The sequence below is a fragment of the Macaca nemestrina genome, chromosome 17 (assembly GCF_043159975.1).
Source record: "Macaca nemestrina isolate mMacNem1 chromosome 17, mMacNem.hap1, whole genome shotgun sequence".
Lineage (NCBI taxonomy): Eukaryota > Metazoa > Chordata > Mammalia > Primates > Cercopithecidae > Macaca > Macaca nemestrina.
In genome coordinates, this window is record NC_092141.1 from 39,731,301 (window position 1) to 39,757,598 (window position 26,298).

Genomic DNA, 26,298 nt, shown 5'->3' on the forward strand with positions numbered 1-26,298 from the left:
CCCAGAACTCTGAGTGATTCTCCAAGACTGGGCTACCATTTTATTCTAAGTGCTTGTTTCCCCCTGGAGTTAAATGGGACTAATGAGGAAGAGTATGTGCTTGTTGGGCAAAGGAGTGCTTCTGCAGACACAGGCTGGCATCCCCAAAATCTCAGGCTACTGACCACTCTTGACTTTGACAAAGATTGGGCCCATTCCTACTCTAATAACTCAGACTTACCAATTGTCAGATAATGGATAAAGATGAAATTCTGTATAAGAAAGGTGATTTAAGAGTGGATAGCATCAGAAAGTATAAGTTTAGTAAAAAGTTGAGAATCATCTGTGTTTTGATAGTCTTTTTTCCTGAAAAAAAATCACCCAAAATCACCCGTATTTAGAATGAAACCATAGTCTTCTTTTTCTTTTTTTTCTTTATAAAACTTGATTTTGTTTGGGTGTTTATAAAGAAGAAACGTTTTAAAGATGCTAGTTTTAAAATTTGTGCCTCCCCACGACATGATAGGAAAATATTTACATTTTATGATGTATCCTCATATTTTTTTCAGGGTAAATGTCTTTAACCCAACCCTTCAGTTGATGTTTTAACATGTTTGCTTTACTCTTCGTGATGAAACCAAGAAGAAAGTTTCTCTATTCTCAAACATGCATTTTAATCCCCCATTCCCACAAACTTGGAATATTTATTTAATACTTGAGGTATTAATTTAAAACTTGGAGTGTATACTTAGTCTCTTATTCCTCTCCACCCCAGTCTTTGAAATGGAAACATAAAAGTTTATTCACAATAAGTTTATACACAGCTTTTCAGGGAAAAAAAAAAACTGTACTGGGGTAATAATAAGTATATGTAGATTGTTTCAGAGTGATTAAATTATTAAAACATACACCATTTACATATGTAAAATGTACTATACTTTAAAGATAGGAACTATAATTAGTAAATAGATTACTGTTAAATAACTTTTTAAAAAAAATGTTTCATCTGTGCACATGGGCTCTGAGTAGATTTCAGATAGTTCCTGAATAAAAATCAAAATTGACTATCAGTTGCCATTTTGTATATGTTAACATATAAAGAAAAACAAAAGAGTCATTTGAGGATGGAAGATCAGCTAAAAAGCAAGTTGTAATATTTATAACAGTTCTGCAGGTGGAGGTGGCAGAGATTCATTAAGATCTTGATCAGAGTTGGGAGGAATAGAGAACTCCTGACACTGGATCTCAAGGTTGGAATCTTCTTGATTTTTCATAAAATCTACCGGTGGCATGGGCAAGTTAAGTGAGTCAGGCGGGGGTGGAAATGATTGTATTATCTCAGATTTATGATCTCCACAGTCTTGATTGAGACAGTCCAGAGATGGAGGGAAACTAGTAGAATCATTTGGAAGAGGAGATACAATTGTCATTATGGGTTTGTCAGATTGGTTACTTTCCTGTCTTTCCAAATCCAGAAGGGGAGGTGGTGGAGGCAGATCTGCATCATCTGAAGAAGAAATAGCAGTTCCAATTGTTGATCCATCAGCACTATCTTCTGATGTACCATTTACTTGATCTTTTGTTTTCTCTGTTTTGGGGTTGTTGGAGTCTTCAGTGTTTTCACTTGATTCAGACAACTTAATTTCTAAGTCATCTGCTAAAAGTGTGCTTTTGGTTGGTTTCCAGGGTGTAAGTGAAATGACTGAGGTATGTTTTGTGGATATTTCATTTTCTCTGATGTTATCGATACAAATGTCAGGGGTTTCTCCATCAGCAAATGGAGATCTACCTGCCCAATTTGGATCATTTAAAACTGGTTTCCTTAAGCATTTCCAAAGTACAATGATGATTATAGCTACCAACATGGAAGTCAGAAGTACACCAATTAGTATGGCAGCTGTTGAATTATAATTGTTTTTTTGTGGAGTTTGTTTGTTACTGGTAACATCTAAGATAAATCCTGGTGTACTCCTAGGTGAATTTTTGACAGTTGATATTGGTTGTGTGAATGGATTATGAACCGTTGGTGTTATTAGTTTTGTAGAAGGGATCTGGACAGTTGATGATTGTTGAGTGAAAGTGTAGACAAATGGCGTTGGTGGTTGTGTGGTAGAAGTATGGGAAGATGGTAGTTGTCTGGCAGAGGTGAACACAGCTTGCTGGGAGGAGGTGTTGGCCATTGGTGTTGGTTGGTTGGTGTTGTAGGCAAGTGGTTGTCCAGCAGAAGTATGTGCTGCTGGTTTTTCAGAAGAGATATAGACAGCTGGTGTTGGTTGTCCAGCAATGACTTTGGCAGGTGATACTGATTGTCTCGAAGAAATGTCGTTGAATTGCATTGGTTGACCCAAAGGATTCCCTGTTGTGTTTTGAGAATTAGCCAATACATGTGACATTAATGATGTGACTAAGGTGGGCTGTGACTGCTTCTCTGTTGTAATCGTCTCTGTCTTTGAAAAAAATGTATTGTTCAGGTGTCCACAAAACAAAATTAAGATGAAATATTTGGGATCCATTTCAGAATATTTCCTCCTTACCTATAGTGGGTTTAAAATGAAAGAGAAAGACAGGTGTCATTGGTGTCTAGTTAAAAATTTGACTTTTCATTATAATGCCGGCATAAAGTAGGTAGACATTATTCCTAATTAGTAGTAGTTGATTAGTAGTTATTATTCCTAATTTAGACTTGATACACTGTAGGCTTGGTGTAACAACTCTTGGGTATACTCTAACCCATCATACAGCATTTGGACCTCATAAGCAGTGGTCTCTCTTCTTTTATTAATACAAGTTCTGCACTTGGCTCTGCTGCCCCTCTAGCTTCATTATATTTCAGTACTTCAGTCATACTTCTCAAAATGCATAGGCTCTATATGCTGGATCCATGTGCTCTCTACCTTTTTTCACCATTTACTACTAGAAATATATTGATTCTCCTGCCTTGAAGAACACTAGTGACCATCTATTACCTAATCCAATTTTTTTTTATTTCTTCTCTCCCCTCCCCTCCTTGACCACATTAGTCATTACTCTTCCTTCACTAATATTCAAGTAGCTTTTTGTAATCAGTCTTCCTTTCATGTTACTCTCACTAGCTCTTTTTCTTCTGCCTTCTAAATATGGTTAATTGATATTCAGTCCTCACCCTTACCTACTTCTCTTTTTTCCTGATTCTGTAAGATTTTAGTTCTCAGCTTTATGCCACAATTCCCAAATCTCTACCTCCAGTCTACATCTTCTTTGTCCTAATTCTATTTGTATGACTTCTTGGTGGATGTTTTTATGTATATATACACATATATATATACACACACACGTATGTATATATGTGTGTATATATATATAAACACATATATATATATATATATATATCTCCATCCCACTATCAGGAAATTTAACATATTTAAAATGGAATTCATCTTTACCCTCACAACGGACTCTTCTTCCGACTTCTCTATATCCGTTAATGGTACCACTCAGTTTCTTAGGCACAGACACAGAGTCTATTAGTAATCTTTGCAGCATCCTCAGTGTCTCTGTAGCATGGTAGCCTAATGTTAAGATTGCATATTTTTAAAGGATTCAATTCAACTCAGAGTCCTAGGCTTAAAATCCTAGAGTGATCTCTGAATCTGGTGGAATAAATTCAATCCAGTTGGTCAAGTAGTCCTGCTGCTGCTTTCATTCATTTATTGGTAAATGCCATATTTGTGTGGAGCCCTGTTCTAGGTTTAGGAGATTTAAAAAAAATTTTTTTAAAAAAAGATAGTTACTGCCTTCAAGTGTTTCAGATTCTAGTGGTAGAAGCAAACAGTAAAAGCCAGGCGTGGTGGCTCATGCCTGTAATCCCAGCACTTTGGGAAGCCAAGGTGGGGGGATTGATTGAGGCCAGGAGTTCAAGAACAGCCTGGACCACATAGTGAGATCCCATCTCTAAATAAAAAGAAGAAAGAAAAAAAACCTAAAAAATAATTACAATAATTTTTTCTTTCTTTCTTTCTTTCTTTCTTTCTTTCTTTCTCTTTCTTTCTTTCTTTCTTTCTTTCTTTCTTTCTTTCTTTCCTTCTTTCCTTCTTTCCTTCTTTCCTTCTTTCCTTCTTTCCTTCTTTCCTTCTTTCTTTCTTGACAGTCTTAACTCTGTCGTCACCCAGGCTGGAGTGTAGTGGCGTGATCTGGGCTCACTGCAAACTCCGCCTCCCGGGTTCAAGTGATTCTTCTCCCTCAGCCTCCAAGTAGCTGGGACGCATCACCACGCCTGGCTTATTTTTGTATATTTAGTACAGACGGGGTTTCACCATGTTGGCCAGGCTGATCGAGAACTGATCTCAGGTGATCTGCCCCCCTCGACCTCCCAACGTGCTGGGATTACAGGTGTGAGCCACCACACCTGGCCCAATTACAATAATTTGATAAGCTTTCTCATAAAGGTATGCAGGAGAAGTACAGAGAAGTTAGCCTAGCCTGGGAAGGCTTCAGTGAAGTAAAACTGGAACTGAATTTTAAAAGGTCTGTAAGAACTAATTAAACAAATTTCCAGCCAGGGAGAGCAACAATGTGGGCACAGGAAAATAAGGCACATATGAAAGTTTGGCAGGTAGGGCTTTTTCTGGGAAGTGGTAGATGCTAAAACTTGGAGAGTTAAGTTTCAGTTCTACTTCTCCCATCTAACTACCTATCTAACCATGAGAACTAGTTGCTTAACCTTTCCTGTTCTCAATTGCCTTTTCTACTGAGACAATTTGCAACTTTTAGTATAATATACTTGTTTTGCACATCATCAAGCACAATGGCAACCATTTGGTTATCTCTTAACATTAGGGAATAGAAAATCTTAGGATGTTAGATATTGGTATACATGATTAGAAACTATAGTTCTTCTCACTCATAAGCCTGTATTTAGAGAGATTTGATGTTCTGTTGGAAGGTGCAATAAAGGTTTTACAGATTACCTTTTCAGCATATCTAAATAGTTTTCATTGCTTACTCCTCTACCACTTGGTACACAGTGAAGATAAATGACCCTGTTTTAGTAGAAGAAAAGGTATGTGATTTTTTTTCCCTATATTCAAGTCTAAATTTTAAATAATTCAAGTCTAAATTTTAAAACAGTTCTCCTTTGAACTCTCCTGCACACTGCTGAATTAATCTTAAAAGCATCCATGATCAGGTTACTACTCCCTTGCTTGAGGGTTTTCTCTTTCTGTTAAGATAAAACTTCCTTTTTTTTTTTTTTGAGACAGAGTCTTCCTCTGTCACCCAGGCTGGAGTGCAGTGGTATGACCTTGTTTCACTGCAACCTCTACCTCCTGGGTTCAAGCAATTCTTGTGCCTCATCCTCCCGAGTAGCTGGAACTACAGTAGGCATGCACCACCACACCTGGCTAATTTTTGTATTTTTAGTAGAGGCAGGGTTTCACCAGGTCGTCCAAACTGGTCTCGAACTCCTGACCTCAAGTGATCTGTCCAGTTCAGCCTCCCAAAATGCTGGGATTACAGGCGTGAGCCACCACGCCTGGCCTGTTAAGATAAAACTTCTAAATTGAGTTTTCTTCCTTCTTGCTTGAGTTAACCAGTCCAGATTCACATATCATGACTGAAACTTCTTATCCAGCCAAATGCATCCCTTTCCCACCTTGCATACTTTCTAAACACACGCTTCCCCCCCCAAAAAAACAGACCCTTTTATGCTGTTTTTTACCATGCTCGGTGGTTTTTTGTTTTTTGTTTTTTGTTTTCCTTCTTCCACACCTAGCCTCTTCCTCTTTCTGGCTACATATCTGAATCTGTCCTCATCTTTCAGACCTCAGTTTAAATTCCCCTTCTTAACCCAAGTTCTCGTTGACTGACTACAGCCCAAACAGATCAGTCATTTACTGAATTCCCCCTAGCTCTCATTTATTGTTTTTAATGGTTCCTTACATAATTCGTGTATGTCCCTCACTCACACTTCTATTCTCTTAAGTAACTGTTTATTTTTTATTACTTTTCACATTTTCTTATACCTACTTCCTCGAACAAGATTATAAAGAACCTTGAAGAAGGCAGAAAGGAGAAAGAAAAATACTTATCTAGAGCATACTATGTGTTATACTATCCCAGCTTTGCATACTTTATTTCACTGAATCTTTACGTTATGAGGAAGGTAAGGGGATCTTTTATTTACAGATAAAGAGACAGCGTCAAATGAGTTAAACAGTTTGCCTGATGTTTTACCACTCTAAGTGACAGATTGGGAGTTTGTACCCAGGGCCACCTGATTCCAAAGCCTACGTTCTTCTTACTACCCTTTATTGCCTCATGTTTTTATGTTTTGATTTCTTTGTAGTATAATGCCTTATATATTAGGAGTACAGTAAACATTTAACCTGTATTGGGCTTCTTGATTCCTTTCCATTTTACTTTTTGCTTTTTACTAGTACTTCTACCAGAATATAAGCAGAGGCAGTGAAATATAAATTAATAAATTCTGCTTTTTATCCATTTTGCAAAAGATTTAAAAGGGAAAATGTGAACACTTTTGGCATAGATACAGGGATTTGAATCATCTTTAGATGGTTACCATCCATGCAGTTCCTACCCATTATTCTTATAGATTACAGAAAAAAAAGGGAGGGGGCTTCTTTAAAAAATGGAAAAAATTTCTTCAGAATTTCATTTTTAAAATGTGTTTTAATGCTATCCAAAGCATCAGAAAATACAAGCCATGAATTGTCTTTAGCCAAAAATGTTTCCTCTTTTGTAACTTTGCTTAAAATAAGGAAACCATACGGTTCCTCTTTTCAGTTAGCTGAGAAAGGAATTAGAGAAGGAAAGAGCCCAAACAGGAACTTAATTATAAATCCACGTTAGTTTGTAAGATCAATTTTGATAGGCTCCTGTCCTCTAATGTCAGTAGTAAGCTGGTGGAACCCTCCATGTATGAGATTTTCACTTGTCAGTTAATGGTTATGGCAATATTAAAACCAAATTCCATTTTTCGCCTATCCTAACACTTTCTACCACTCTTCAGTTAGCTTTTTATCCTAGGATCTGCGACATCAGAATACTAGAAACTGTATTAGAATTCTATGATGGCAATTCAGCATAGTCCAGAGAAGGAGGCGAAAGATTTAAAAGAAGAAGAAATAGGGAATATAGTAGTGGAAAAAACTGACTTTTTTCCCAGAGGTAATGAGGCCAGTGTGTGGAAGGTTATTTAGCATACACATTTTAAAATATGTAAGTGGTGTGTACCTGAAGTACCAACATTTTTCTGTAGGGAAAGAACAGTATTGGGCAGGGGAATAAAAAAGAGGAGAAGATTTAGAATAAGATAAAAGGCAGTGCAGAGAAATATGAATAACACAAAAGAGAAAAAAAAAACTATAGGAAGCAGCAAACAGAAAAGAGGAAGGTCAATTGACTAGAGAAGATACAGAAAAGAAGAAAAGTTAATAAACAGCTGAAAAAAAAGCAGTGGTTATATAATTAGCAAGAAGGCAGTGTAGATGATTGAAGCAGGCAAAATGAAGAAGTTGGGGGTGGGGGCAGATGATTGAAGTAGATGAAAGAAGCAACGGCAAAATGCTGCTCTGTCGTGGCTGGCCTGTGTGTGTGAGTGCAGGGAGCCAGTAAAGAGGAGCTTGCTTTCTAAAATGGAGGACCAGAATGAACCATCCGTTCAAATTCATTTACCTTTCATTTCAGGCTCTCCTGTCTGCTGTGAGTATCCTTACCATCCTCTCCCCCACCTTTTTTTCCTGACACTATCCAGAAGCATACGTAGCAATTACTCCAAAGAACCCGTGTACCTGTGTATATTTTATATAGAGTTTTTCTAGAAATCCCTTAGTCTGCTGCTCAAGCAAATACCAAATTTGTCAGCCCTCATATGCTAGTATTTTACTCATTATTATAGGCTGGCACTTTGATGAGGTTTAAATCTGTGATTTTGGTTCTTTTTCTTTGCTGAATATTTAGAGTATTTTAAAAAGAAAAACATAAATGTAACTAAACATTTTAAAGACAGTTACAGCGAAGCAAGAGTCCCCATGTATAAGACATGTTCCTTTTTTTTTTTTTTTTTTTTTCTTTCTTTCGGAGACAGGGTCTAGCTCTGTCACCCAGGCTGCAGTGCAGTGGTGCAATCTCAGCTCAATGCAACCTCCACCTCCTGGGCTCAAGCGATCCTCACACCTCAGCCTCCCTAGAGAAGCTATAACTGCAGGTGCGTGCCACCATGCCCAACTAATTTTTGTGTTTTTTGTAGACACGGGGTTTCACCATGTCACCCAGGCTGGTCTTGAACTCCTGGACTCAAGTGAACTGCCCACCTTGGCCTCCCAGAGTGCTGGGATTATAGGCATGAGCCACCAAGCCAGGCCATAGACATGTTCTTATAAATATAGTGCATAAGTACTTAAAGGGTCCAGCATTTAAAATTGATGCTGTTAAGTTGCAGATGATAGGAAGTATGTCATTGTCTTTTAAAGAGAATCAAGATTTGGAGAGTATGTCCTAGACAAAAGGCAAATATAGATAGCTGTATCAATTACTTTGATATAATAAAAGTTGTGATGCAAACATAATAGATTAAAATTTAGCAGTAGTATTATCTCTGACTAGTGAAGTTTTGAAACGATAAAGGAAAAAACCAGCCATTCTGCATCTTGAGGAAGAGTGGAAAGAAAAATTGACCTCCACCTACAGTAGGAAGTATTTGATGACCATCTTGTATTGTGATAGTGACCATTTACTGAGCACCCACCAAAGGTTAAGCAGTATCCTATTTTAATTAGCTAGGTGGTGGTTTTTTCATCCTACAGATAAGGAAACTGAGACACCAAGATGTTGGGTAACCTGGCAGTATCACAGCTCTAAGTAGTGGCACTAATACAAAAATCATGCTAATCTTGTGCCAGAATCCTTTCTTTCTATCACATTTCACTATATGTGCTATACTGTCTTTCATAGAAAAGTTATGAAATAGAAATGCTTTATGAAGGAAGGAGATGTGAGTTGGCGGGAATTATATGTAAAGTAATTAAAGTAAGTTTACTGAAAAATTTTTTTTCTCCTTTTTTTAGTTTAGGGAATAACCCTTTAAAAACATGTATGGGGCCAGACGCAGTGGTTCCTGCCTGTAATCCCAGCACTTTGGGAGGCCGAGGCAGGCCGATCACTTGAGGTCAGGAGTTCAAGACCAGCCTGACCAATATGGTGAAACCCTGTTTCTACTAAAAATACAAAAATACAGGCATGGTGGCAGGTGCCTGTGATCCCAGCTACTCGGGAGGCTGAGGCAGGAGAATCTCTTGACCCTGGGAGGCAGAGGTTGCAGTGAGCCAAGATCGTGCCACTGCACTCCAGCCTGGGTGACAGAGGGAGACTCCGTCTCAAAACAAAACAAAACAGCAACAAAAAAACAAATGTATGGGATTCTATGATGACAAAAACACACCATAAGGATTCATGGGAAATTTTTTAGTTTAATTTTATGAAATATGATAGTGAAAAAAATTTAATAAGATTTTATGACTTAATATGCATAATGAAATAAACTAAATATTAGAAGCAGAAAAATACATAGACAAGCCTAATCTGAAAAAGAGATAAATATCTTTATTTTCTGACTTCCACAATAATTACTTAGAAGAAATCCTTCTAAGAGAAAGTCATGAGTATTTATTAAGTGTTGAAATGGGATATCACCCACTATGAACATATTATTCCCTGAAATTACAAGTGTGTGTAAAATACTCTTTGCAGTTTTTATTTGCCCATTTTACCCACAGCAAGCATCTTTTGTGCATATTAACAATTTTCTATTGTTTATTCTTTGGGTTTCTTCTATCTTATACTATGTTCTAAAGTCTCATAATATGACATAAACACGTAGGTGATATTAATATATGCATGCATGTTTGACTATTGAATAACACTTTTGGCTTAGTAAGCTTTCAAAATGAGCCATAATGTTTTCATGTCATCATTATTAAGTATAAAAATCTATATGTAAAATATAAAGCATGTATAATAATAATGAAGCACATATAATAATAGTAATATTAATCAAATACCACATCTGATTTCTTTTTCTTTCTAAACTGAGTGAAGGTGACCATTCTTACTATGCAAACTAAAGGGGATACAAAAATTTTAATTTATGGATTATATTGTGTACAGGAAAATTTTATTAAAAGTACATTAGAACTTTTAACAATTAATATTTTGGAGGTTATAAATTCAGTCATAGCCCATGGAATCTAGTTCTATTTCTAACCCTTACCTTTATCTGCCATGACCATAGTTTATTTTTAATTATAAAACTAAGGTTAACAAATATGATTGTGGCTGGGAGCAGTGGCTCACTCCTGTCATCCCAGCACTTTGGGAGCCAAGGTGAGCGGATTACCCAAGGTCAGGAGTAGGAGACCAGCCTGGGCAACATAGTGAAACCCCATCTCTACTAAAAATACAAAAAAAATTAACCAGGCGTGGTGGTGGGCGCCTGTAATCCGAGCTACTTGAGAGGCTGAAGCAGGAGAATTGCTTGAACCCAGGAGGTGGAGGTTGCAGTGAGCTGAGATCATGCCACTGTACTCCAGCCTGGGAGACAGAGTAAGACTCCGTTTCAATATATGTCTCTGTGTGTGTGTGTGTGTGTGTGTGTGTGTGTGAGAGAGAGAGATTAAATAAACTTAAAAGGTCTTATACAAACCTAGGTGAAAATGTTTTTCTGAGGCAAGCTGAACACTGAGTATTTTTAATTCTATGCAACAAAACCACAAAAACCTGCTATAGACATCTTTAGACTATCAGAGTTTAAGTTTAAAACACTAATGACAGTTTTTAAAATACATTTTATATAAAGCAAGATCAAACCAAATTGTGTGAAAATTTTCTTACCTCAGCTGTTAACTTCTTTTGCAGAATGCTAAATTCTTGTTCTAACTGCACATTTTGGTGATTTGGCTAAGAAAGGAAAATGGGTGGTTCAATTCAGATTTAAAATGTTCCTCTAGCAAACTGAAATAGCTTCTGTAGAAAAAGAGGAAGTTTATCAATAGCTGGTTCCGGAAGTGCAATAAACCACAAAGTGACTAAGAAATATATTACTTTAACAGAATTTATTTTGAAATACATTTTGGAGCCCTATGATTTGAGTGCTTTTAATTAATACATGTAAATAAATATTTGAGATGCTCTAGTAATATGATTATATAAATTAAATATTTAGGGTGGGGTCCTGAAGAGAAAATTACATGTTCTAAGAAGAAAAGCTGCCAGTTGGGTTATAGTGAGATTTCTTCTCATAAGAAATGAGTGATGTGTTCTGTTTACTTGTATGACCTTAGGCAAGACTCTGCACTTCTGAGTCACCATTTCTTCTTCTAAAGGAATATTTTATTCGGTTATTGTGAGGATTAAATAAGATAGCATAATATAACATGTATAAATGCCTCACCCACTGTAGGTAACCACTAAATGTAATGTTATTTCCTCATAGTGTAAAAAGTCCAGGGTAAAAGTATAATTACATTATTTTGCAAATGACAGGATTTCATTCTTTTTTATGGCTGAATAATACTCCATTGTGTATATGTACCATATTTTCTTTATCCACTCATTTCTTTATGGACACTTAGGTTGCCTCTAAATCTTGGCTGTTGTGAATAGTGTTACAACAAATATGGGAGTGCAGGTATCTCTTTGTACTGTTTTCCTTTCTTTTGGGTATATACTAGCAGTGGGATTGCTGGATCATATGGTAGCTCTATTTTTAGTTTTTTGAGGAACCACCAAATTGTTCTCCATAGTGGTTGTACTAATTTACATTCCCACCAACAGTGTACGAGAGTTCTGTTTTCTCTACATCCTTGTCAGCACTTGTTATTGCCTGTCTTTTGGGTTAAGCCATTTTAACTGGGGTGAGATGATGTCTCCTTGTAGTTTTGATTTGCATTTCTCTCATCAGTGATGTTGAGTACCTTTTCATATGCCTGTTTGCCATTTGTATATCTGTAATTAAATTATTTTGACCAAATATTTTACTAATGACTATTGAGTTCAAGTTCACAACCATTTATTTGGTTGCCCACACAGTAGTTACTTCTCAGTGGAAAATAAAATAAATTGGGGATCATTTTTTAAATAAGAATTTAACTAAAGTTAACTTGTTACTAAAGGGTAATGAGGAGATGGAGAGATGGTGTTACCAGTTAATGGGTACAAAAAACAATAGAAAGAATGAATAAGACCTATTTGATAGCACAACAAGGTGACTATCATTAATAATTATACATTTTTAAATAACTAAAAGTGTAATTGGATCCTTTGTAACACAAACGATAAGTGCTTGAGGGGATGGGTACCCCATTCTCCATGATGTGATTATTTCACATTACATGACTGTATCAAAACATCTCATTACCCTTTAAATATATACACCTACTATGTACCCACAAAAATTTAAAATACAAAAAATTTTGAAGTTAACTAAACAAAGTATATTGAAAAGAGTGAGTCCATCTGAATAAAAATTTCTTTGGGTAAGTCACCTTTCCTCTCTTGAGAAATGGAGATCATAATTCGTAATTTATAAGCTTATGGTGGAATTAAATAAATGTAATGTGCCTTGCATGGTGCATATTATAGTAGATATGGAATGTGTTAACCCATGCACTGCTTTTTCCTGGTCACTGCAGGAAACACAGGTTATTATGACCTGGTTCTTAACTTCAAGGTATTTACAGCTTGGTGCAAAAAGAATAGATTTTTTTTTTTTAACGGGCTCCTACTATAAAGCATAATATACTCAAATGCTATATAAAGCTTTTGATTCACTGATTTTTGGAAGTATTGTTGTTTTTAGAGACAGGGTATTGCTGTGTTGCCCAGGCTGGTCTCGAACTCCTGACTTCAAGCAATCCTCCTGCCTCAGCCTCTTGAGTAGCTGGGACTACAGGCACATGCTACTGTGCTGGCTGGCTGACTTATTTATTTATTGTAAAGATGAGGCTGTTGCTTTGTTGTGCAGGCTGGCCTTGAACTCCTGGCCTCGGGTGATCCTCCCACCTTGGCCTCTAAAGTGTTAGGATTATAGGTGTAAGCCACTGTGCCTGACCTGATTCACTATTTTTAAATCTCTGAATTAAGCTGGTGAACTGTAATACCCAGGGATAGGGAGTGTGTTTTTGTTCAAAACTAAATGTCTCTTAAATTTTGAACTCAAAGGTATCTTACCTACCATTTTTAAATACCTGTCATTTGGAAAGGAACCACTTCTGTTTGTTCAGTAACTATCATTGGATAGTATCATTCTGAGAGTATATGTTTAGTAGCCAAGATAGTAAGTAGTGAATTTTAAACATTCTTTTAAATATCCCTGTGGTAGAAGCTGTCTGGTGAGAAAATGTTTGACTAGTATGTTGAATATGAAAGTAATTTCCTAGTTTTATAGTGATACTAATTTATTTTAATTTTCTCTGACAAGTATTTATTTAACGACCCTTGATTCAAGGAGTGCTTTGTGTTATTACTGGATGTGTTGGTGCACAATCTCAAATTTTCAATTTTTGCACAGAATGGAAAGTCTGTCCAGTTTCATTTCTAATCTGGGTCATTTTTCCGCTCAAAAGATAACCTGATTTCAGTCACCATGACTGGCATGAATATTCTTATGCTTTCTTTTTTACTTTGTTGACACTTAACTTTGTCTGGAATAATATTTTTATGATTTCTTGTTTAGAGAATAGATTTGGTTTTTACAAATTGCTAATAAATTGATGATAAAAATGATGCTTTATTTTTTTCTCTCATTTTAATAATACCTAGACGTTTAAATTTGATGACCAAGAGCAGCTATCACCTTGAGAGTTATGTAAAAATTACCAGTGCCTAGAGTTCACCCCATTCCAGTTGCATCAGAAGGAAGACATAGGGATTAAGCATTGGTGTTTTTAAAAAACTTTTCAGGTGATTCTGACATGCAGCCAGGGTAAGAATCACTAGCTTAGAAGGGAGAGTAAGGTTGTAGTCATACTTGGGAAAAAAATGTATAAAAAATATTTTTTAAAATGGTTAGTATATTGGCCAAAATAAATGCCCAATAAGGGATGAGTTTTTTGAAATGTGGCCTGATCTTAGCCCTGTGTTAATTTCAGTAGATATTTGGAAAGTCTGTCAAACCAATTTTTGTAATATATTTAATTGAAGATGAGGGGGTCTCAACTTAAATGTAAGTCATTATTTTACTTGAAGCCAGTTTATTGAAAGGTTAAATAATAACCTGAAGTATCCAGTTTTCCAAATTTGAACATACACACACACACACACACACACACACACACACACACGCACGCACCCCCCAAATCAATCATTAGGCTACTTGGCATCTTGAAGTCCAAATATTAATCAACCCTTGAGTACTTGTTGTTAATGTTCCAGTAAGTAGTATTTATAGAAAAGATGAATATTATTAATCTTAAACAGTAAAACATACTTTACATTTACACTTAGCCTATTGGTGTGGGTATAAATCTTATTTATTTTAGTCGTGCTCTGTTTCTTACTGATCTTTACAACGTGTTCTCTAAAGTAATAAAGTGAATGGAAATATACATAGTCACAGGTTTATTCTGAGTTTTAATTTATTATACAAAATTAAAGGTTTTAATTTAATAGTAATAGTAGAAAAACACTTTCTTACGTGTGCCATATGAAAGATAAAAGCATCTAGGCTAAAATTAGCTGTGTTGATTGATAAGCTGGTGTGGATTCTGCCACATCCAGCAAAGAAGGTACCATTAAATTGCACAGTTTAGCTCTATCTTTGCATTAGGAATTTGACTTCCATTTGATGTTAAAGCATATACTTGGCTTTAAGGACACTAAAACTCTTCAAAGTTTAATTACATTCAGACAAAGGTCATCTAACCACTATTGCTACATAGGGAATATTTATTCAGTTATCTCTTTCTATCTCTGTTAATCAGTTTCCTCAATTTATCCTTAAAACTTTCCTCAAATGCTTAGTTATTTTATTATTTGCTGTTTAAAATACTCAGTGTCAAAACAAAAGTACACAGTTTAAGTAATTAAGCAGGCATACTTCTTTCCGTCTCACCCACTTGATTCTAAATTACAAGGTCTACCATGTCAAATTTTAGATCATCAGAACAACACTTTGGGATTAAATACCAACTGACTTCATTTTTACTCCATAACCCTTCTCATTGCTACTTTGCATTTTTCTTCACTAACCCATCTGTTCGTTAGTAAGTTTTTCAGTTCCTTCTTCATCTTTTCTTTCTCTTGTAGCTGTGAGCACTCCAGTAGATTGCATCACTAGGTTGGGTCCTGTGAGCTGTTTTGTTCTTTTCCAAGTGTCTGATTCAGTGGGCCATAGACCGCTTGCCAGAAAATCACCATTGCTTCTAGGCTGACGCTTGCCTGCTTGTTTTGATCGTCTGAGAGATGAGACTTTGTTTGCCAAAACCACAGTTGATAGAAATAGAAAGGTACAGATAAGAAAAAGCACTGCAATTATAATTAAGCAAATTAGCATAGCCATGTTGTTGTTGTTTTCTGCACAGACATCCTTTTTGAAAATTTCACCATGACTTTTACTTGTGCTTTCAATGCTCTGTACTGTTGAAGGACTGTTGCTGACGACAGAAGGTTTATAAAGCTCCTGTTCAGATTTAGAAGTTAAAGATACGATGTGAGATGTTTCAGGCATGTTTGTAGAATTACCTTTATAATCTGCTTCAGGAGTTATAGGGTTTGTGTTAATGTTTTCATTTTGGCTTCTGCCTGTCTTATTTTGAATAACTGAATCCCAGGAAGTAGTACTGTTAGCCCACAGATGGGTATAGTTTGCTTTTGTTCCAGGAGACAAAGAAAAAACTGTTGTCATCAGAAAGGCAAGATGTAGGTAATGTCCTGTGTGTTCCATGTCCATGGGCATACTGGTAATCTGTTGGGATAGCAATATAATTTGTTAGTTTGTGAAAGAATAATGGATCCTAGTTTTGGTAACTGTAGTTAAAAGATAGTGTTGAGATGTTACGGGTAAACTACAAGCTTATGCCTAATATTCACTACCCTGAATTCATTCTCAACTGAATTTCTTTCCTATTCAGCTATGTGTGAAGAAGCATTTTACTTTCTATTACACTTTTAGATGCTAGAAGTTAGCATTACAAATAAATATTAATCATTTTAAGTGGAATATCATGACTTTATATGGTTTTCTCCCTTTGAAGCATGTTAGACTTCTGCTTTGAGTCAGTCAGTTCTGCTTTTACTTCTCTGATTCCTTCTTTAAAAAAAAAAAATTAAGAATCATTCTTGCAGAAACTACCCACCCTCTAACCTGTCACCAATCTTTACAGAAGAAATGTGACCTTGACCTTCTTGCTTCATGTATGAAATAAAAATGCAAATTTTTTTTGGTGGAAAGAGGGGAAGTTTGGTAGCAACCAAAAGAAACTGAACTTCTAATAGGAATTCAAGGTGTTCTTTTTCCTTCTTGGGTGTTCATCTTGAAGCTTAGAATAAAGCTGGTACTTAGAAATATATTTGTAAGTATATTTGTGAACACAGTTTTACTGTGGTGGTTGTCTCTTTTCATTTCTGTTTCCCCGGACTGACTATATCTTTCTGAAGGCAAAGGCATATTGGTTTTCTCAACCTAAAAATCTGAAAAAAAGCAGAAGATTTCCTCTGAATAGACTTAAAAGTTCAATAGAAGTTGTTGGGTTTTCTTTTAAAGCATCATTTATACTTAGCATTTTTTCTGATTTGACATAATTGTAAAAAAAACAAAAAAAAAAAGAAAAGAAAATATGTAATAAAATAGAAATAGAGCATCAGGATCTTGATTTGGGATGAAGTGGCAGATTCTAAGCATCTCAACATATAATTGAAAAAGTTGAATTTCCACTTTGGCCCTGAGCTTGTTGGAAACCAGAACAAAAAGGAGACAAGTTATATTATAAATTTTTATTATCTACCATATAATTGATTTAAATAGAAATGGCATATCTTAGAATTTAACAGTTTCATGTACCGCTAACCCAGCAGGAAAGATTTATAATCATTATTGAGGTATCTTATAATAATATACCTGTTTGTCTTGAGCTACTTTTGAAAGGAGTATTTTACTGTTAGCATTTATTTGAATGAACTAAAAGCAAAACTGTATTGTTCTCCTGAGATTTACTAAATGAAATTGCCTGGTTAAGAACCCTATGTGTGCTATAGAAATTCTTCTCAAATGCACATAGGAGTCCTTTTTTAAAAAAAAAGAAAAAAGCAGATTCTTACCTAGCTAGTATAGGTAGGGCCTGAAAGTCTTTGTTTCCAAACCAACTCCTAAGCAACATGGATGCTACTGCTAGTCGGGCTTTTGAACATCAAGGTTTTATAAGAAATGGTTGTTATATGTCATTGGCTAACATTTGTATACTATTAAAATAAAGAAATTGAAAATAAGAAATGTGATATGTTGAGTTATACAAACAAAACTAGCATGTAATAAACAATGCTAACTGGAGACTATATTTCGTATTAATAGTAGGAAGGAAAAACTCTATTATTAAATATTCTAGGATTAAGATTACTTTTTAGATTATGACCTTTAGTAGACAGTTAAAGGCACAAGTCACTGGCTTTTATATAATAGTGTTCATCTTTAATTTTTAAGTTTAGTGACATAAATCTTTGGATGTTTCATGATTATTTCACAAAAAGAAATACTTGAAATTGGATTAGCAAGTAATTTCCTTCTTTTTATACTAGACTGGACTTCTGTATTAGATGCTATAATGATTTAAAGTGGATTATTCTTGTCACATTAGTTCATTAACAGTGTAGTATACATCATAGTATTGGTACACATTTTAACAGTGCTTACCACGGGACAGATAATAGGCCTGCTGTTGATTGTCTTCAGCCAGATGTACTGCAATGCCCAAATAAACAAACTGTATGACAAAATGAGACTTTCTGTTGCCCTTACAAATGCCTGAGAATTGAGGACTGTTTTTACACCAGTTTATGCCTTGGAGGCCAGGTTGTGTTATCAAAAGTTTTCTTATCTCTGATCATTTTTGGTAGAATTTATTTTCAGTAGAATTTGTAATGTCCAAGCATTAGTGAAATTTATTTTTTAACTTTTGAGAAATAACAAAACATGTGCGGTTTACTTGTGAAATCCAAACTTAAATCTTTCCTAGTCCTAATTTAAAACTCCATGGCGATGGTAAATTTTTTCATTTCTAACTTAAAATTTATGTAATAGGACAGAAAAAAAAGTATACATTTTCAGTCACTTATGATTCTAGTTTGTTAGTGAGATTCTTATACATTTTGATAGCATTTCCTCGAACACTAATCTTTCAAAAGTTAGAAGTGAAAAGGCATAAGAAAAGCCATATATATATATATATGACCTACCTTACAAAATGCTTGGTCAAAATCTGATTATAACGTGATTTTGATAAACCACTTCTTTTCTTGTCTTCTTATTTAAAGCAGAATAGACTTGGAGAATATGAGCCTTAAAGTAAATCTGCGGAAAAAAAAAGGATATGTGCAGCTAGTTTTCCACTTTTAAAACCAAACCACAGATGACACATTTCCTTTCCACTGCAACTAAAGCACATGTCACGGGGGGGGAAAAAAACGAAAAAACTCCAACTCGTCTAGTTGGCCACTGGCATGACAGGAGGCTTTGTAGAACAAATCCCCGCCTCCAGAACAGGGAGGGTTTTCCACTTAATGCCGTTTGACAGTATGCTCATTCTATAGGCCTGCTACATGCTTTAGTGTCATTCAAAAGAGGTTTTGAAATGGTATCTTCCATTTCAAATCTTCTCTAAAAGACGTATTTGAAATCTACAGACTGATTTGAAAATGTGAGTTTGGAGTCCATGGGATGCTGGTCAGATAATATACAATTGTGGAACTGCAACAATTATTTGAGAAAATATCTAGTAAGCTTAGATTATATGGGACAGAAAATGCTTTTGTGTGGTGTAGTGTGTATACACACACACACACACACACACACACAACTGTCAAACATCCTGTCATCACCTCAAGTTTAACATGTCTGAAACAGACTTTAAGAATTGGGTATGGGCTGGACACGGTGGCTCATGCCTGTAATCCCAGCATTTTGGGAGGGTGAGGCAGGCAGATCACTTGAGGCCAGGAGTTCAAGACCAGCCTGGCTGACATAGAGAAAACCTGTCTCTACTAAAAATACAAAAATTAGCTGGGCCGGGTGGCGTGCCGGGTCCCAGCTACTTGGGAGGCTGAGACGGGAGAATTGCTTGAACCCGGGAGGTGGAGGCTGCAGAGATCATGAGATCTCGGCTGCATGAGCTGAGATCATGCCATTGCACTCCAACCTGGGTGACAGAGTAAGACTCTGTCTCAGAAAAACAAAACAAAACAAAACAAAACTGGGTATGGCAGCACCTATCTGCAATCCCAGCAACTAGGGAGGCTGAGGTAGGAGGATCACTGGAGCCTAGGAGTTCAAATCTAGCCTGGGTAACATAGCAAGACTCCATCTCTTAAAAATTAATTAAGTTAATAAAATAAAAAGAACTTTATTTTTTCTTTAAAAGAGACTGCCTGTCACAGTCTTCTTGTTTCTGTTCATGATAGCAACATTCTAATATCAGAGGCTTAGTATATAACACACCATTTTAATTCAAGTCTTCTCAGTCCTGATCAGACTTTGAATCATGTTGGTCCTTCCTTCATATTCTTGGATCAGTTTCTTTTTCCCTGTCTTTACTGTCTACAGTAGTATTTTAGATCCTTATCAGGTCATACCTAGATTCTACAGTACCTTTTCGGTAGCCCTGACTCCTTCATATATCTTGTATACATCACTTTCTTTGGTCATATCACCCCTTTCTTTAAGGGAAAATAAAACCGGTTGAACATTCCCTAATACTTACAGTAATGATTCAGAAATGTTTGTGTACTTAAACATCAGATGAGAGGGTTGTTTAAAAACAATAAAAGCAGGACATGGTGGCTCACACCTATAATCTCAGCACTTTGGGAGGCTGAGGTGAGAGGATTACTTGAGCCACAGAAGTTCGAGACCAGCCTGGGCAGCATGGCAAAATCCTGTCTCTACAGGAAAAAAAAAAAAAAAAAAAAAACCACTAGCTGGTCATGGTGGTACTTATCTGTAGTCCCAGCTACTCAGGAGGCTGAGGTGGGAGGATCACCTGAGCCTGGGGAGGTCAAGGCTACAGTGAGCCGTGAGCCGTGAGCCGTGACCATGCCATTGCAGTCCAGCCTGAGTTAAGAAAAAAAGAAAAAAAAAAAAAACCATGATAAAAATTTCCAGGCCCCACTACATAGATTCATATTTAGTTGGTCCAGGTTGGGACCAGAAAACTGCATTTTTATCAAGCACCACAGGTGATTCTGATGCCAGTAGTCCACAGAACATATGCTGAGAAATGATGAGCCCCTAGGAGAAAACCTAAGCCCTTTGGTTGAGCAGTTATGGTCTCTTCACAATTTGACTATTCTGTATTTTCCCAGCTTTATCTCTCAAAACTTCCCTACCTGAATCCTCCATTCTGGCTAGACTAGCTGTCTCTTCAACACATCTAGTTACCGGTTTCTTTTCCTTTTTGTCTTTCTCCATAAGGCGTGCCCAATCCTCTTGCTGAGTTCTGCATTCCTCCTTACCCGATTCAGCCACTGTATCTTCTATGTAGCTTTCACTGACTGCCCAGTTTGTGTTGATCTCTCTCTCTCTCTTTTGTCTTAATAACAGTATTTTCTCTGCAGTTCTTTGACAAGTGATTACATTCTACCTCATATCGTTTATCTTGAAATATTTGACTTGTTTTAAAATCATTTGACTTGTCATATTTTTATCTTATTTTCTCCCAACAAGATTAAAAACTCTGAGGTGCAGTTTTTTATTGATACATGATAATTTGTACATATTAATGGGGTATGTGTGATTTTTTTTGTTTTGTTTTGTTTTTGCTTTGTTTTTGTTGGAGTCTCGCTCTATCGCCCAAGCTGGAGTACAGTGGCGCAATCTCAGCTCACTGCAAACTCTGCTCCCCGGGTTCAAGCAATTCTCCTGCATCAGCCTCCCAAGTAGCTGGGACTACAGGCATGTGCCACCACGCCCAGCTAATTTTTGTTTTTTTAGTAGAGACGGGGTTTCGCCATGTTGGCCAGGCTAGTCTTGACCTCCTGACCTCAGGTGATCTGCCTGTCTGGCCTCCCAAAGTGCTGGGATTACGGGCGTGAGCCACCATGCCCTGCCTGTATGTGTGATATTTTGATACATGCATATAGTGTGTAATGATTAAATCAGGGTGATTAGGATATCCATTGCCTCAAAGAAAATAAATTGTTTCATCTAGCTGTTTTGAAATATACAACATTACTATTAACTAGTCACCCTACTATGAATAGTAGAACTTGTTCCTTCTATCTAATTATAATAATACATATATTATTATTATTTTTTTAAGACACTCTCACTGTTGCCCAGGCTGAAGTGCAGTGGTATAGTCTCAACTCACTGCAGCCTCTGCCTCCCAGGTCCAAGTGATTCTCGTGCCTCAGCCTCCCAAGTAGCTGGGATTACAGACATGCACCACCATTCCTGGCTAATTTTTGTATTTTTAGTAGAGACAGGGTTCTGCCATGTTGGCCAGGCTGGTCTCAAACTCCTGGCCTTATGTAACCCACCGGCCTCAGCCTCCCAGAGTGCTGGGAATACAGGCGTGAGCCACTGTGCCAAGCCCTAATTATATTTTTATATCCATTAACCAACCTCTGAGGTAAAGATATTTATTTTAACTTACTTAGTAGTATTATCACCAGAATCATCACATACAGAAAACTTTGGGCCTAAGTTAATATAGATTCTTTTGATTTGAAACTTTGGTGCCATTACTTCAGGGCTTTTTCATGGTCATCACTGTGGCTGCTCACATTTATTAGTATTCTTTTGGTTTTAAGCAACATATGACCTAATATGGCTTAATCAACACACGGTATTTATTGGCTTATATAACTAAGTAGTCCTGGGATAAATTTGACCCCAGGAGAGGCTTTATCTGAGACACAAATGATATGGCCAAAGCTCCAGTTTGTCTTTTTATTTCTCAGCTCTTTCTCTTCAGTCTTTTGGGAAGCTCTTCTTTTATATCCCAAAATATGAGCTAGCAACTCCTAGGGCTATGTATTCCCTTGTTTATAAACACCAGGAAATATCTCAAATCCCAACAATTGAAGCTAAAGTACCTGAACTGGGCCTCTTTGGCTCTGGTTGTCCTGGTTTGAATCATGTGTTCATTGCTGAATCAGCCTGTGATCAAGGTGGGATAAATGGATTGGCTAAAACCATCTCACTCCAGAGCTCCAGATGGGTCATTCCTACCAGACTGTTTGCCTAAGGAGTTTGGTGAGCCTGCAGGCAACCTACTAATTCCCACTGTTTTCTTCCCTTCTTGACTAATGAGCAAACTTGTTATTGTTGGTGTTGCTCAAAATTTTTGAATTGGAGATTTGTCTCTTCTCTTAGCCTTATTTCTCAGTGTTCAAAAAACAACTGATTTAAAAAATGAATCCAGACTTTGAAGAATTGTTTTATATTATTCTCTCTAGAAAATGAATCATAAAATAAAATCGATGAGTGGCATCTGTATATTTATTTAAAACACTGTTAATAATCTTTGTCTTTTTTGTCATTTTCCTTAGGTTCAAAACTGGTCAAATCAATGGTGATTTGCTGATATACCATGTCTTACTGACTTTAAAGCCATATTATGCAAAGCCATATGAAATTGTAGTGGACCTTACCCATACCGGGCCTAGCAATCGCTTTAAAACAGACTTTCTCTCTAAGTGGTTTGTTGTTTTTCCTGGCTTTGCTTACGACAACGTCTCCGCAGTCTATATCTATAACTGTAACTCCTGGGTCAGGGAGTACACCAAGTACCATGAGCGGCTGCTGACTGGCCTCAAAGGTAGCAAAAGGCTTGTTTTCATAGACTGTCCTGGGAAACTGGCTGAGCACATAGAGCATGAACAACAGAAACTACCTGCTGCCACCTTGGCTTTAGAAGAGGACCTGAAGGTATTCCACAATGCTCTCAAGCTAGCTCACAAAGATACCAAAGTTTCTATTAAAGTAAGTTTTAGTCTGTGTTTTGTAAATGATTCATTGCTTTTCTTGACTGACTAGACTATATCCTGGCCTCCCTAGGTGTCCTACCCCCATAGTGGTATATAAAATGTCACGTAAGGCCATTGCAGTGGCTCACGCCTGAATCCAAGCACTTTGGGATGTCAAGGTGGGCGGATCGCCTAAGGTCAGGAGTTCAAGACCAGCCTGGCCAACACGGTGAAACCCCGTCTCTACTAAAATACAAACATTAGCTGGGCATGGTGGTGGGCACCTGTAATCTCAGTTACATGGGAGGCTGAGGCAGAAGAATCGCTTGAACCCGGGAGGTAGAGGTTGCAGTGAGCCAAGATCGTGCCACTGTACCCCAGCCTGGGCAACAAAGGGAGACTCTGTCTCAAAAAATAAAAGGTCATGTAAATCTAGATGTAGGAAGACCAACATTTGTGTCATCATGGAGGTCCTGTGGAGGATATGAGACGTATACATTTTATTCTAGGTTAGGCTGGAAGTAGAAGAGCGTTTTGGAGAGGGCAGTTTGTTACGTCATTCAAATCGTAGGAATGTGTGGAGAGTAGAAATTACCTAATGAGAGTTCTTCTGATTATTGCATGCTTTTTGCAGAGTGAGGAACATGAACCTTCAGGATAAAATCAGTACTTTTCTGTAAGATTCTTTTTTTTTTTTTATTTGGAATCTCACTCTGTCGCCTAGGCTGGAGTGCAGTGGCATGATCTTGGCTCACTGCAACCTCTGCCTCCCGGGTTCAAGTGATTCTCCTGCCTCAGTCTCCCCAGTAGCTGGGATTATAGGTGCCCACCGCCACGGCAGGCTAGTTTTTGTAGTTTTAGTAGAGACGCGGTTGTTGGCCAGGCTGGTCATGAACTCCTGACCTCAAGTGATCTGCCCACCTCAGCTTCCCAAAGTGCTGGGATTACAGGTATGAGCCACTGCGCCCGGCATTCTATAAGATTCTTGACCTTTTCAAAAAGAAAAAATAAAAATTTTGTAAATGTTTATTTCTTTTGAGAACATTTATCATAACAATTACTGAACCATTTGAATATACAATGGTGGGAACTCTTCCTTAAATGGCATAGTGTTTTGGTTGGTTGGTTGGTTTCTGGAGCCTTTTAGAATTTTATGTAAAATAATTTAATTCTTCTCCACTTCACCCCCTCACCACCACTTTCCAGGTTGGTTCTACTGCTGTCCAAGTAACCTCAGCAGAGCGAACAAAAGTCCTAGGACAATCAGTCTTTTTAAATGACATCTATTATGCTTCGGAAATTGAAGAAATCTGCCTAGTAGATGAGAACCAGTTCACCTTAACCATTGCAAACCAGGGCACGCCGCTCACCTTCATGCACCAGGAGTGTGAAGCCATTGTCCAGTCTATCATTCATATCCGGACCCGCTGGGAGCTGTCACAGCCCGACTCTATCCCACAACACACCAAGATTCGGCCAAAAGATGTCCCTGGGACACTGCTTAATATCGCATTACTTAATTTAGGCAGTTCTGACCCGAGTTTACGGTAGGTTTTTTAAAAATTCACTTCAGTTTTATTTGGGGTTTGTTGCTTTTAAAATGAGACCATTTAATGAATTTTAAAACAGCCTCTACCTTAATATTGTAAATTGGAAGGTATGCAGTGTTGGTTAACCACTGTGACATCATCAAGTTGTGGGGTATTCACATGAACTGTGGAATTCCAAACAGGGTGATTCACACTAAACCAATATATGTCCTTTCTCCAGGAAACTTTCATGTAAAACAAAATGACATAGCAGATTTTTTTTCCCCAAAGTATCCTAAATTAAGTTTTTCCTCCTCTAAGTCCTCAATTTTTTTTCCATTTTCAGAAGTATATCACTATTTAGTTTAAAAGTCAAGTCAGATTATCGTTTGACAAAAGGAGGCCTAATGTTTAATAACTTGGTAACAGTATTGCATACTTTCCACCTACATCACTCTTAACAAAATTCCCAAAATAAATCTTAAATACATCATCTGAGCAGAGTGTAATTGGTTCCATTTAGGGTTAATAATTTGAATATGCATGTGGAAAGAGCATGGCTGTGGAGTGAGTAGATTTGGTTTGAACAGATATGCCACTTTCTTGCTATGTACTTTGAGAAAGATACTGAAGTTCTCAGAGATCTAGTTTCCTCATTTGTAAAATAAAGTTAATTGCCTTCCTCATATACCTACAAAAGCTTAAAAAATAGTATGTGTAGTAGTATAGCATAGCAACCTAGCGAATAGTTTATACTTGGTAAGTAGTATTTTCTTATCTTACCTTTTCCCTCCCTGCCAGCGTCTCCTTGCACCTCTCCTTTACCAAGTTAGGATAATTATTTGTCTCAAGTACCTTGAGACTTTGAAGATTTTTACAGATGTAAATTCTTCTGAAAATTTTCCCTGAGGATAACATAGCCCAGATTTTATAGTGGGCCTTTTAGGATTCCAAATTCTCCTTTACTTAAAAGGAAAAAGAAAAAAAAATCAAGATTTATTTACTTGGACGGGCTTTAGAAATTGCAAGATTTTGTGTATGCTTTGCTTCCTTTATCTCATAGGTGTCTGTGACACCTATCCTGGGTTGAGGAAGTCCAATTCTTTATAAGTGTTGAAATACACAGGATAAAAGTTTTGTCAAAATTGTATAACTTAGAATTCCTGGGAATTAGTAAAAGACACAAGCTGAGCACCGTGGCACACACCTGTAGTTCCAGCTACTCAGGAAGCTGAGGCGGGAGGACAGCTTGAGCTCAGGAGTTCAAGGCTGCAGTGTGCTATAATCATGTCTGTGAATAGCCAATGCACACCAGCCTGGGGAACATAGTGAGACTCTAAAATTTTTTTAAAAAAGAAAAAAGATACATAAACTTAGAAACAATAACACTAATATTCACATTTTAGATACATGGAGCTGTAAGCCTGCCTTTAATTTCTAATTCAAAGACCTTCACTGAAAAATACAAACAACCTTTTAACAATTATTAGCCTGGGTAAACCTGTATTCTTCTCTAGTGACCTAAAGCAAACTCTTACAACTTCTGCTTTTTGCTGAAACATGTCATCCCAGAGAAAAAGCCTTTAGGCAGACTTAAATTCTAGTGGCTTTGTTCTCCTATATG

The 26,298-nt window shown here is 36.9% G+C and overlaps 3 protein-coding genes across 10 annotated transcripts in view; 1 reads left to right on the forward strand and 2 right to left on the reverse strand.

The window, feature by feature from the left end:
* LOC105485209 (neurofibromin 1) overlaps positions 1-26,298 on the forward strand; it is a 291,308-nt gene that overhangs the window by 219,996 nt on the left and 45,014 nt on the right. For all 8 annotated transcript variants that reach the window (XM_011747440.3, XM_011747435.3, XM_011747438.3 and 5 more), the window contains 2 exons: positions 22,729-23,161; positions 24,352-24,692. In XM_011747440.3, coding sequence (XP_011745742.2) covers positions 22,729-23,161; positions 24,352-24,692 — 774 coding nt within the window. The remainder of the gene's footprint in view (positions 1-22,728; positions 23,162-24,351; positions 24,693-26,298) is intronic.
* LOC105485207 (ecotropic viral integration site 2B) lies at positions 764-15,356 on the reverse strand. The gene is made up of 3 exons (XM_011747432.2): positions 15,220-15,356; positions 10,864-10,929; positions 764-2,513 (listed from the first exon to the last, which is right to left on the reverse strand). Exons 1-3 carry the CDS (start codon positions 15,256-15,258, stop codon positions 1,137-1,139), a joined length of 1,482 nt encoding a protein of 493 aa, XP_011745734.2. The 5' UTR covers positions 15,259-15,356; the 3' UTR covers positions 764-1,136.
* Positions 14,585-24,646, reverse strand: LOC105485208 (ecotropic viral integration site 2A). The gene is made up of 3 exons (XM_011747433.2): positions 24,516-24,646; positions 18,418-18,532; positions 14,585-15,934 (listed from the first exon to the last, which is right to left on the reverse strand). Exon 3 carries the CDS (start codon positions 15,923-15,925, stop codon positions 15,215-15,217), a length of 711 nt encoding a protein of 236 aa, XP_011745735.1. The 5' UTR covers positions 15,926-15,934; positions 18,418-18,532; positions 24,516-24,646; the 3' UTR covers positions 14,585-15,214.